The sequence below is a fragment of the Apostichopus japonicus genome, chromosome 12 (assembly GCF_037975245.1).
Source record: "Apostichopus japonicus isolate 1M-3 chromosome 12, ASM3797524v1, whole genome shotgun sequence".
In the NCBI taxonomy this organism is placed as follows: domain Eukaryota; kingdom Metazoa; phylum Echinodermata; class Holothuroidea; order Aspidochirotida; family Stichopodidae; genus Apostichopus; species Apostichopus japonicus.
In genome coordinates, this window is record NC_092572.1 from 24,414,499 (window position 1) to 24,428,554 (window position 14,056).

The following is a 14,056-nucleotide window of genomic DNA, read 5'->3' on the forward strand; positions in this document are numbered from 1 at the left end:
ATCAAAAATAATTGAAGAAAAAGTACGCAGGCAATATGCACGATTCAAGGTAACACAATCGCCAAGTTAACCAACAAACAAACAGATATACAGAGAAACATACACATTGCTCAGAGTTGTCACATTTTGCCGAATAGCAACTATTATGAATTCTGAATCTCACTTCCATTTTTGGGCAAAATCATCAAAACAATTTCAAATCGTAACACGTTTTTGTAGCAGTAAGGTGTTACGTGAAGACGAGCATAACGAAGTAAGCATCCCTCCCCCACCCCCGCCCCGCCCCCTCCACATCACATCCACAGGCCAAAGAAAACCTAACATAATAGGAATAATATAGAACGACTGGTGCATTCAATCTTTTTTAGCATTATCCCATTCATTCAAAATTGCAGGGGAAAAAAAGAACTAAACATTAGTGCTTCATATGGGAATAGCAAAATCCACTGCCCTATTTCAATTGAAGATAGAGTATTAAAGTATTAGTTAGTTCACTTTCATGCAATACACTCTCTAACTGAAAGCTAAGAGGATGCCTTAGTTAAATTTCAATCCAAATCAGAGTTAAGTTAAGTTAAGGGCGTTTACCAAAATTTTAATAATAATAATAATCCATAATGAAATTCCTTACGGCTAGTAAATGACCATCAGATATATACCTTTGCAGGAAGTTAGTAATTTGATGATTACGTAATAGTTAGAGATTTAAATTTTTGGGGCGATTCAGTTAGCTACAATCATCTTGTCGTACAATATTCGATAGTTTGTATACAGAAAGCTGTGGTACCTAAAGACGACAAAATAGTTAGAAAGTTAGTTAGTTTCAATTTAGAAAGTCATTTCAGATGGAAAAAACCCACCTAACTATTGATGAAAAACCCACCTTACTGTGACCCGGCCGGGTATCGAACCCGGAACCTCCCGATTGCTAAGCCTCATTGCTTCAAATGCCACCACCTTTATCCACTCGGCCACAGCATCGTTGCATACGGTAGCTCGAATTGGCATTGGAATGGCCGATTTGTTTGGAGCATTGTAAGATGTAACATACCTCTTAGGTAGATGCAATTATATCCATTTGTGTGTGAATGGTGTACATGGTGTAGTCAGGGTAGAAACATTGCAATGTTAAACGCAACAGTAAACGCATTGTCACTCTCAATCTGCAAGTCTACGCATGTTAAAGTTCTAAGTTTACAGTATCGGTCGAGGCAGATACTGTAAACTTCAAAGTTTACAGTATCGGTCGAGTTTACAGTATCGGTCGAGGCCGAAGTTCTAAGTTTACAGCATCGGTCGAGGCCGAGGCCTCCTCACACAACTTTACAACACTTCACATTGTTAACTTGTCCCACCCTCACAACACAGTGTGTGTACAATTCAGACAATCCCTACAGTGCATCGCAACTACGTGTACCCTGGGGGACTTCCGGCGCACGCAACTTTTTTTACAAATTACCTCACAATACCCCATTTACACACCTAAGTGCCTTGCCCAATGACGCAACGTAATAATCTGGCCAGGACTCGAGCCTGCAATCCTTAGATCGTCAGTCCATTGCCTTAACCAATTGACCAGTGCGACACTCTCCCTACAGCAGCACTCTCACGTACAGTTATATGGGAGTTAGAAATGCAGCAGACTTAGGCAGTTCTGCGAAGGATGTTGTACTGGTAATATACAATAGAATAGTAGTTTGATAAATGTAATAAGGAAAAATAATTGAAAGTAAGGAAGGGGAGGGAGAGGGGTGGAGAGGTGGGTGAGGGTAATCTCACGTAAAGGTAGACTTAAGCCTGCCTAAACTTAGATGCCAGGTTAAGGCTGTCAGGATTATGTTGTAGGGACCCGTAACTCAAATAGATTGCTCTTCGAAATTGTTGGTTTGGTAATAGTGTGATCAAAGTTACAAATTTTCACCTGGCGAAATTTGATCACAAATGTTAATGTGACTTTCTTTCATAAGCAAACACAATTTGAAGTTTTAGGAAAGTGAAGACTTTTTCATTGTCGATTAAATAAAAACGCCCTTTCTTGTTTCATTTTGGAAATTAATATAAATTAGCTTCCGAAGCTAAAAGGAAGTTGTTCAACGATAAACTTTGATCTTTTAAAGAATTTGTTCATGTCATAGTATATTTCTGTTTCTGTCATATAAAAGCAAATTATTGCCCCTTACAAGCACGGTATGAACTTAATATGATATCCTATATTCCAACCACATATTGCATATGGGCATGCATCACTACCATCCATATTTTAACTCTGAGTCTGTAATAACATATATATATTAATGCATAAAATTACTGATTTTGTAATTTCTATAAAGTATAATTTCATTAAGCAAATCCCTCGTGTATTCGGTGTCAAATGAAGACACACACACACACATCTTATATCAAGAGGAATTCTTGAATCTTGGCAGCTTCAGTTTCAACAACGGATTGATTACCTACGTGTTTAAAGACAAAATGTGACACAATAATTACTCCCAGATTAATTTGGAAGATGCAACTGCACTGTTCTTTCAATCAAGATATATCTTTAATTAAGGAACAATCTAGGCATAAAGTATATCAAATTTTCCAGATGGATTTTTTTCAAATTTTCCTATATTTACACAAACATAAAATTCCCTACAGTTCCCTATCACAAAGTTGTAAACAGGTTTGCATTTTTGTATGTCTCTTTTGTAGTCTGAGTAATGAATAAGATCAGATTTCCGCATACAAAATGACTTGACGAAGATATGTCTTAATTAAGGAACAACCTAGGTATAAAGTATAGCAAATTTTCAAGATGGATTTTTCAAAAATCCGATACATACTCAAACATAAAATTCACTACAGTTCCCTACAAAGTTACATATATGTTTGCATTTTGTATGTTTCTTTTACAGCCAGAGTAATAAATATGATTAGATTTCCGAATACCAAATGACATGACAAAGTTCGAAAAGCTACTTTTAAGGAAAGTTATTGTAATTTTTTCATTAGTTATAGATACATCAATGTTCAAATCTTCTAGTAAGATAAGAATATAACGCAATAGTATCTATTATCTCTCTGTAATTAACTTCTTTTCTTTATTTCTCAGTATTGAAATGCGGTAACAAAAACTTTGTAACAATCCTAACTTTGCAAAGTCTAATGATATTCATGTTGTTGCAGTACAATAAGTTATAATTAACTATAACCAAAAGCGCGTTTCATGTGTTCCTTTATAAACCATGTTTTGTTAAAGTTCAGTATGTTGTTATTCAATTTATTATTGCAAACAATTGTTAGTAAGAAAAACTTTCATTTTACCTTCGGCATTCTTGAATTTTAACAATGTTTTACCATGGAAATGTTGGATCTTTTCACTACTGTCTACGGATGACTGATATTTGTAATGAGCAGTTTTTTTTATTAGTTTGAGTAGGTTGTGATTTTCTCTAGTGTTTACCTAAAAAGTATTGTAAGAAATATAAGCTATTTACATAAAGCAACAAAACTTGCAACTATTTACGGTAACAGACTAATCAGCGCATTGTAACTAGACATATAGTTTATTACCTGAATAGCAAGTTTCCTTGACGCCCCTCTCACTCCCTAATTATTCGACCCTAGCAACAGCCCTCGCCTCCCACTTCTTCTTACTTGTTTTAAATTGCTAAAACAAAGGCTTTATACAGACTCTACTCTTCGGTTATTATATTCGGATTAACATATTAGGTTACATCGGTAACCTAAATGACATTCATGATACTGTCTTCCAAAATTTACGATTGTTTCACGAGTGTAGCTTAAAAACTGGGTGCAATTATATCGTTAATTCACTTGCTAGTTGCTTCTTGATGAAACCATGATGAAACCATGCAAAAACTAGCGGCGGTTCCAGGAAAACAATTATTAATAAGCGCATATAACAGACTTTCATAACATCTCAGTGTGAACACATGACTTTTCATATAGCGCGTTTTGTTGTTGCTGCTAGAACCAATGCATATATTAGTTTATTGAATGAAATTTCCGTAAGCGTAAACCACCAAGTGACTAATCACTTTAACAGGTTGAGTAATTAATTAAATCGACAGCCGCGAGTGGCATACTGAATAAATGAATTAAAAACAAAAACTGTAGACTTACCTTGCTGGGAATACGAATAATGGAACAGCAAGAGTACTAAAACAACCTTCATATTCATCCTAAAAGAAGAAAAATGTATATCAATTTATAAATATATATATATATCTATATTTATATTTATATATCTATAATCTATATATATATATATATATATATATATATATATATATATATAACTATGGTACACTTTTTTACCATAAACTGTCGACCTAAGGTACATATTATGCTTATATATATATAAATATATATATATATATATATATATATATATATATATATGTGTGTGTGTGTATATATATACATTTATATATAAATCATGTATAAATATATACAAAGAATTCTATTTCAGTTATGTGGGTCGAATTTTGTTTTATGATCGTATTTTCTCGGTTAACGAACTTTCAACATTTCACTGCAGTTATTTATATATTAAAAAATATAGGAATATTAAGGAACATTAAGGTCTGAAGAGATGAAAACTGGAACAAGAGCATCATTTTTAATATGAAAATAATAGTCAAATTCACACGCAAAATTGTTTCTAGTGAGGGTTAACCAAATAAATATATATTTAAAATGATTTATTATGTAATGTAAAACAAAACAAACCTACTGTAAGATATTACAAGATACATATGTTACTACAAAAATAACGGTAATAAAGACTTACTTCGATACCAAAGTATTTGGTAAAATGAAGAATAATCTAATACCTTGACTTCTTCAGGTGCATGAAAAAAAAAATATCCCCAAAAGTCAACAACTGTTTCACAAATTTGGAAGAGAATAAGGCAACACTAGAACTCCGCCGTCATATACTTCCGTAGCAATGAATGAGAATTGTTATCAGAATGCAGTAAGTATATGGTGTATAGTGTAACACTGCTCAACGGAGCGACTATAATCAAACAGTATTGACAATGATTGAGAATGAAGAACGTGTTTGCTGATACTTCGACGAAAAGTAATTAAACCGTAAATTCATATTTTACAGTCCCAGTTGAGAAATGTCTCATCACCGAGAGAAAGAACAAGAGCATTACAATGGAGACTTTCCCTCATCACTGGTATTAAGACTTGACAAAAATATCATCCAGAATGGAAAACCGTACAGTTCTGTTTGGTCTTTGTTTATTGTTTTTTTACAGAGGTTGTTTCGAAGATGAATGCAGTTGAGTACGCAGTTATATTAATCCGGAATGGAACGCGTTTACATCCCGTCAAGAAAATGCTGTATTTATTGTTGGAACTACAAAGCAGAATCAGATCCAAGAAGATAAACCCAAATTTGCCTTGCTTCTTACTGATCCAAACTCCACAAAACTGACGTTTGAGACTTTAAAAAGATACGCATGTGTTAAGGCTTTGAATAATTGAATTGAGGCGCTCATTTATATTCATTGGCTAGGCATCCCGACGGGAAGTGTATGCGCGCCAAGCGTGAAGCGGAACACATACGGTATGATGGTAGTAGTAGAAGAATGTATACGTATAGCCATACAGGGAAACCCTTGGAGATTATTTAAGTCCGGGATAATAAATTGGGAAAACGAAACAGGTGTGCATGACTTTATACTACAGCAGTGTTGATGGGATGTGTATGAAGTAGCTCACGGTGAGCTACTTCATCGCAGTTCTTATGATAGAAAGAGAGTATTAGCGATGTGAGAAACATGTTGCATTAACGATAAACAGTACAATTAAGAACTATGTAGTTACAACATTGTATTCGTCTCATTGTGATGTATCTGACGTTCCCATTGTTACAGCTATTCTTAGACAGTTTATGCAAGTAAACTTCTACTCTCAGTCTAAAGAATATTCATCGCTTATTTAAATAATATTCATCGCTAAAAGTTTAGAATTTCAACAAGGTGAGGACCAAGTTATACAGGAATATTGACTTAGGGGGACGTGATGATACAGAATTGAATCTATTTGGACTGCACTGAAAGTTCTTCGCGAATTTTATCTAGCTTGGTCAAACATAATAGCTGTTCTCCAGTGAAAATCCTAGACTGTTTTCCTGTTGGTATACGAGACAATATGTAGCAGGTTTAAACACTATATTAACATCATCGACATAAGTTGGAGTACACGTTCAGAACCCTAGATATGGAGTACGTATGAGTACCTTAGCTTTCGATGACATACGTACGAAAATAGTAGAAAATAATTAATAGATCACGAGTACGCGAACATCTTCAATTTCCTAGACATCGAGTACCCAAAATGTGGGTCCTTTTGATACCGGTAACACGAGTACAAGCAAATCGAAAAACCAAATTGTGAGGGACATTGGAAGGACAAATTTGAAACAACCAATCTTCAGAATTCTTTATCTTCGTAATACAGAACTTGGCAGTACTGTCCAAGTCGATGGTATCAGTACAGGTACACCAAAGAAAAAAGACTTTAATCAGCTAACTTGAAAATAATACACATTTAACGAGTACATTAATAATTTCCAAGGTATTGATTATCCAAATAATTAATACATCTATAAACACTGTTGGCGAGAACAAGGACACATGCTGGATAAGCTTATACATATTTCAAAATTTCACAACTTCCAAAAAGTAAAAAGAAGCTGAAAGTAAAATATAACATTTCATAAAATAAGAGGCCCCATTCCCATCACATATAAAACCACGTGGGATGATTTTCGGAATTTCAAATTTTCCAAAGATTTAAAAATATCATCAGACAGTTGCAATGCCTCGACACGAATCTTAACTCAAACTAAACCAATTTATAACAATTTCAACAATTATGAATAATATTCCTTCTGAAAGTGTATAGGGAGAGAGAGAGGCCACAAAAAAAGGGAAATTAAAATGAAAAATTTGAAAAATGCAATGTGGGGACACGAATGAAAATGTTAACAAATAACAATTAAAACCCCGCAATAAAAGACAAATACGGTAAATTAATGCTACTGAGTGGTGATAACAGATTGAACATGCTCATTAAAAGATGTCGCTCGACATTCAAACGACTTTGGATAAATTAAGTAGAGAAGGTGCAACATATATCTGTGCCCCTATAACTCTCATATTTCTCACGTGTTGTTTACTCCTTATGATTTTGGCTGATCTATCATTTATATTCAGCTGGTTATGCACGCCTCTTGCTCACGGCTCATATATTTGGCAAGACGGACGTGTCTACGATGTCACTTTTGCCATCTGCTTCTAAGAAGTGTGATAATGTTTAAAAAATAATTTCTCTCTCGATAACCATTTAATAATAATAATATTAATCAGCAGTTATTTTTACGACGCTTAAGCGACCACAAATGTGAGAGAAACCAGCAAGGGCTTATGGATAACAACTTACACGTCGGGTGGCTTCCAATTCAACATTTTAACTCAACTTTGGAATCTTTTCAATTTAGAAAGTCATTTCAGATGGGAAAATCGTAGATTGCTCTTGGATGAAAAAAATCCGCCTTACTGTGAGCCGGCCGGGAAACGAACCCGGAACCTTCCGATGGCTAAGCCTTATTGCTTCAAATGCCACCGCTTTTATCCACTAGGCCATAGCACCGGTCGACATTTACCAAGTTGAACTAATTAGTAATATGTCCTCATGTTATATTCAGTTCGTGCGGTTATAGGGATGATTGTTTTCAACATTCTTGAATACTCAAAACGCATGACTGGTCATCTTCTTGAACATAAGGATCTTCCTTCAGGGCCATTGGATCATGATTTCAATTAAGGTAATCAACATATGTTATTGTATTTTAATAATTACAATATTACTATTATTTTTTGTTAAACGATAAGTGATCCTAATTCAAATTTCCATTGTTAACAAAAAAGTGTAACACATACTAATATATCTCATCAAGATACTTTTGATTTAAATTGATGTACCAAAATTGACAGTTTATACTTGATCAAGAATAAACGTAGGCTTGAATTCTCTCATAGAACTATAATGTTAGGATATCATTTCATCATATAAGGCAGAAAATGTTTTCTGCACATATTATCCTGAATACTTTGACTGCATAAAAAGACTGGAAATGTGAGCTTGGGCTGTTTTTATCTTTATGACAGATTTTCCGATTTGAGACTCCCCTCCTACCATCTGCTCAAGTGTTCGACGTCATCTTCTTTGATTGATTGATTAGGCTTAAAATCAATCAGCTGATTTTTATTTCACGCCGTTGGAATTTTTATTGACTGTTATTGACTGATCAATTGATCATATATAATCTGTCTGCTCCATGCCTAAAGAAATCGTCTGTCGAAAATATTTAATTTACAATTTAGACGAAGCATGCGGCCTTGAAGAAGCTAACGTTAGTTTTGTGTAAACGAATATGATACACTGCAGTAGACTAACAAAACAAACGACATTAAACTACTTCTCGGTGTTTTAATGGAATGAATCAATCAAAAATTTCATTAATACATGTGCCATTAACAGTAAAACTTGGGTTGTTATGGACTGATTTTTTTATTGGTAGAAATCACGTGTTCTACCGATAATTCCTTACCTCCCCTTCCTCTCTTCAGGAAATTCTGGATTCGCCATTGTTTTATTTCTGAATTGAATAAAATATTACAAAATCTTAGTTTTAACATTTGCCCAATTGCTAGTAAAGTTATGAAATGCTTATCGCTATCTAACATTTGGTAACTGAATATGTGGAGGAAAAATAGGATTATTGAAGGGTGGAAAGAGACCGTCAGTTCTCCATCCTCTCCCCAGTGTCACCTACACTTTTACAGTCTAAAATGTGACAATTCACCCATTGAAAGAGTCAACGTGGAACACTCTCTTTGGCTAGTGAATCTCACTACTATTTCAATCCAGATAAAGCGAAACAATTTATCTACACAAATAGTAAAACAAATAAAACGCTGGAGGGGTAGGGGGGCGGGTCAGTATCCAGTAATGGACCCAACTGCCACCGAAGCAATCATGACTCGAGTGTATTTGCCTCAATGTGTAATCCGAATGGCTTGCTCTGCTACCGATACGGAATTCTGCGGTAGGCATTTTATTTATTGCGTAAAATAATGTACAGTTATGGAAGAAAAGGTCAACGCAAATGTCTGCGCATGTTTTCGAGAAATGTCTTGTTTAGTTTGGTGCATACAGACAAGAAATGTTTCTGTTTTGCTTTATATTCGCTCGTGCAATATTTATATATTATTATTATTATATATATATATATATATATATATATATATATATATCACGCAATGATACTAAACAACTATAGTATTTAAGATGCATTCCCCTAATTTGGTCACCTGTGAAACTTCTTCGAAAAGCGAGAGAAAATTATTCTCAATTTCTCCTTGTATCTCCCTAGTTCTTTATCCATCATAATCCAAGTTTGTTGCTCTTGTATTAACGGTTATTTTCAACGATTATTATCCCAGTCCACTGTGATGTCAATTTGATTGAAAATACACGTGGCATTCAATTACAAGTTTGCTTATTCATACGGTGGGTAAATCGCCTGCCGAAATTAATACCACGACAATTTTGATACGCTTCAATGAGTAGCAGGGGACGCACATGCTTGGGTTGGTTGTGCATTGGTGCCAGCTATTTCAATATAAACACATAGAGACGATGGGAAGACTGGGGACATTTCTATCAAGAAGTGTTACCTCATTCGATATCATATCCATATTATATCATGATTTATGTGAACATGTGTCTTCAAAAACAGTCGTAATTTATAATAGCAATATACCTTATATGCATGTCTACATGCAGGGTTAGTGAACTGGCAGACACAATATGCCGTATCATAATGTTGCATGTCATAACGCATAGTCTTCCAAAACAAGAGAGCATGTAACATTATACAGTAAGTTAGATAATATATAATATAGGGTTATATATATATTATGGTAATATATACATATATATTAGTTAGATAATATATAATATAGGATTATATATATTATGGTAATATATATATATATATATATTTATAATTGTATATATATATATAAATAATTAACTGAAATTACAAATATAGCCTACATAGTGTAATACAGTTGTTCGTGTTTGGTTGCCCATTTGCGATAAAGTTTCTCAACCTTTATAACTTTACAAATACTGCTCTAATGTAAGACTCTAATACATTTTTCGAACGAAGACACTGCAGAATTTGTTTATCCAAATAATATGTTATCTGGCGAATTATTCTACTAGTACAACCTACGTTTCATTGAATATGTTGAGAACGGTGTTGCTTCCCTCGAATTATTAGCGGATATTAACGACTGTTAAATTAGACCATTAAATGTTGCAGTGAAGAAAGATACTTTTAGGGTATACAGGTGAGTAAAATGCTTGTTGCTGTTGGAGTATGAGTATAACCATTATTTAGCATCTTCAGCATATTTAGCATCTAGCATATTCGGGGCCAACACTGATGACCTTTAACACATATATTTTACATTGCCTGTTAATTCGTATTTTGTCTCCGAAATTGTATACAATGTTCATTGGTTTAATTTTACAAATGTATCATGAATACACATGTGTCACACCGTCGACGAGACAATCTATTCGGGTCCTCGTCATTCTTTTATCAGGAAGTTCTACCCCGAATCCTCAAATCGTAAAACAACTATATAAATTTCTGGGATTTGTATCATTATTGCCAGATTCCCTGGGGGAGGAAATACGTACGTACGTCTTATCCAGTCATCGTTAAACTACTGCTATCAATTTACATGGTACGCACAGATCAATAGGCAAGGCCTTCGTACACTAACGCCCTTTTGATCTTAAACGGAAGTAATGGCTGTGATTGCCTATGTTCATTCGCGTCGGTTATCGTTCAAATATAACATTCTAATTTTACAGTCCAATGCCTTCCAACGGATGATCAAATCTATTGTGACGTGTAGGTATCACTCAGTGACGTCACAATCAAGTTCATGCCACGAGGCATAAAGGTGGAGGAAGTATGACGCTATCAGATAGATATATAGGACTGTACCATCCTGTCTGCGGGGGAAACAAATCTGGTCATTTCGATATAGCTAGTTAATTATTTAGATCCCCTCAGCAAAAGTGCAAATTCACATGGGTAACTACGGTATTTGAATGGACTTAGGAAACTGGTCCAAAGTTCAACGTGCAATCTCATTTAATTCGGTCGGGGTGTGTGTGGGGGGAGGGGGGGTGCCTTTGAATGTATTATTCCTTATCACCGCAATTTTGCGATAAACGCTACTCATATATAGACCTAACTTATAGTTTTAATATGCCTCATAATGCACCACTTGACGGCTAATTTTTTTTTTCATTTTTTCTAGGGTAAATTTCGAATTTGGCCTTCGTCATCATTGAAAAATCGACTACCACGCATCCAATCGCACCCTCCATCACCCTTCCCCCTACCACGCCACCACCTACGACCCCGCCACCTACACACCGGTATTATTTCGGGCGATGAACTTAATAAGTAATTCAGAATTCTTTCCTTTTTCCTTCCTCAATAAGCAGAACCTTGGCAAATTATATTTCAATATTCGCCAAAGATGCTATGATGTAAGAGGTATGTATCATATTGTCCTCCCTTGTACACTCTGTTGAAACATTCCGCTTTCGTTTCGACCCACTTCACGTATCTACAATTATGTCGCGTCTGGCTTGCTCCTTCCGAGTCAGGAATAAAATATTTACGAAGGTTTTAATGAATTTTTAGAGATGATCGAAAACTTATCACCGTTCAAAGTGACAGAATGCTTAAAGACAAAGAAAGGAATGAGGTTTCATTAATAATGATACTATCCAAGAATGCAATTAACCAATGAAACAGGTTAAAGTAACAAAACAAAAAATAACATGGCGACAATATTTGAAGAGGATCAAATACGTCATTAAGCCACAACTTATATATGTAGTGATGAAATTAAAAGAGAAACTGCATACAACTTTAATAATAATAATAATGTAAAATAAATAGGACACAATTCAATCTTGCACAAAAAACAAGAAAAAAAAAAACTGGACCACGGGTGATCGAAAACAAACGTATAAAAAAGCAAAGCTCCTATTTTGTTTTGTTATCATGAAACAAGTTTAGTAATAAGTACTAGAGATCATATTTCTTAACAATGTTTTAATTTTTTTTTAATTTTTTTTTTTAATAAAAATAAATATAAAAATAAACAAATTCATCTTCCAACAAAGAAAACTAAAAACAAGGCACACGGGTGACCCGAAAATGAACTTACATATATATAAACAAGGGCCTGTTTGTCATGGTACAGTTTTCAAATATGCCAGTTTTTCTTTTCCAGAGAACTACAACGTCATAGAATTGTTGGCGATACCTTATGAAACAGGGAACTTATAGTGCTTTGAAGGTTCGGGTCACTAGCAGCTCCCGTGGCTGAAGCTTACGCCGTATTATGCATGACGTCATAGTTGCTATGGTGATTGATATGCACAGTAAAAACAGTGCCTCATAGCATCCAACGTGAAGTGTAAGAAATATGCATGTCAAAGGCCCCTTCTCCATTTCTATGGTGCAATGTACAACACTCCAACGTCTGTACAGTTCAGAGTTAAAACTTGTTCGAAGTTTCTCACATGTCATAAATATAAATTGTGTTTCAAACGCCACCCAGGTAAGACTTCTATGAGCCTTTGTCAACGATTAAAGTCAGCGATCCCACCCATTCTCACACTATTTGCATATAGTTATCCTATGGAGAAATGTCACTGGATTAACCCTTCTCCCCCTCCCCTCCTCCCCCTCCCCTCCCATACATGAGCATACTCCTCTCGTATCTCTCTGTAAAAAAACACACACCTTATGTTGTAATGCTCTATTTACGGTAACTGTAAAGTTCACTGTTTTATATCACCGACGTTACGCGGAAGAATGTTGGGATAATTAAATTCTGGCTGACTATATATGCATACGAGAATGATTACAGTTCAACAACAACAAAAAAAGAAGGGGGGAAATTTCTAGACTATTTAGCCTTAGAACAATTCAGTGAAAAAAAAATAAAGAAAATAATAATACCAAAATAAATTGGTTTATTGAAGACAGAATCCAACTTGGGAGTTTCTTGTGTCAAAATATACATTAGATAAAAGTCAAGGGGAAGTTAAACGAAGAAGGAGAGATGTTAGTAATGGAGAGAGAAAAAACACAAACTGGTAAAATTAAAATCAAGCGGCTTTGAATAATTCACTCCCCGGGACAAATTCTTCCAGCGACTTTTGAAATATACTATTTTGTATTACGAACAACACATCAAGCTGTTTTATTTGGGTTTTTTTTATTGAGGGGAAATTTACGCTTGATACGGTTACCCTAAGCAACCACAAGCGCAATGCATACCGACTTCATGCCATTAGAACACAGTTATTTGCTACAGGCCTATAAAAGTGTTTCGTATTACAATCGTAAAATATGTCATAAGTATTTTATTTCAAATATGCTAAACATGTAAACCAAAATATTAACACCTAAGCATGAATACCCGTGATTAGTTAGGTAAGCCCTCCATGATATAGCTCGTTATATTTATTGAAGCAATTCTTAGGATTCTAAATTTTTAAGAAAATGTTCGATTAATCGATGAAGCAACCAATCAATCAATCAAGCAATGAATCCCCAAATACACCAGTCCCTTGCTTTAAACTTTTACCGTCTGCTAAAATATGCACACGGGACACCATTTTTGCTGCATCGGCGTCCCATATGCTTTTCATATAAAAATAATACCAAACATTAAATCGTATAATCAATGTAAGTAAGATTATACACCAGACTACAAATTGAGTCAACATTGCATAACGTTGTCGTTAATAGCTTGCTTTTGGGTTCAGTTTGCAAGATGGATATTTAACTGTCAAAATGTCTTTTTTTTCAAGTCAGAAATATATATATGGCTTATTGAGATGGTGCAGT

At 34.7% G+C, this 14,056-nt stretch overlaps 1 protein-coding gene across 12 annotated transcripts in view; it reads right to left on the reverse strand.

Annotated features, from left to right (window-relative positions):
- LOC139976953 (opioid-binding protein/cell adhesion molecule homolog) overlaps window positions 1-14,056 on the reverse strand; it is a 104,051-nt gene that overhangs the window by 84,384 nt on the left and 5,611 nt on the right. For 6 of the 12 annotated variants that reach the window (XM_071985859.1, XM_071985860.1, XM_071985868.1 and 3 more), the window contains exon 2: window positions 4,132-4,190. In XM_071985859.1, coding sequence (XP_071841960.1) covers window positions 4,132-4,190 — 59 coding nt within the window. Of the gene's footprint in view, window positions 1-4,131; window positions 4,191-4,801; window positions 5,679-14,056 lie in introns of those variants that run through there. The other 6 variants (XM_071985861.1, XM_071985862.1, XM_071985863.1 and 3 more) reach the window with 6 other exon arrangements.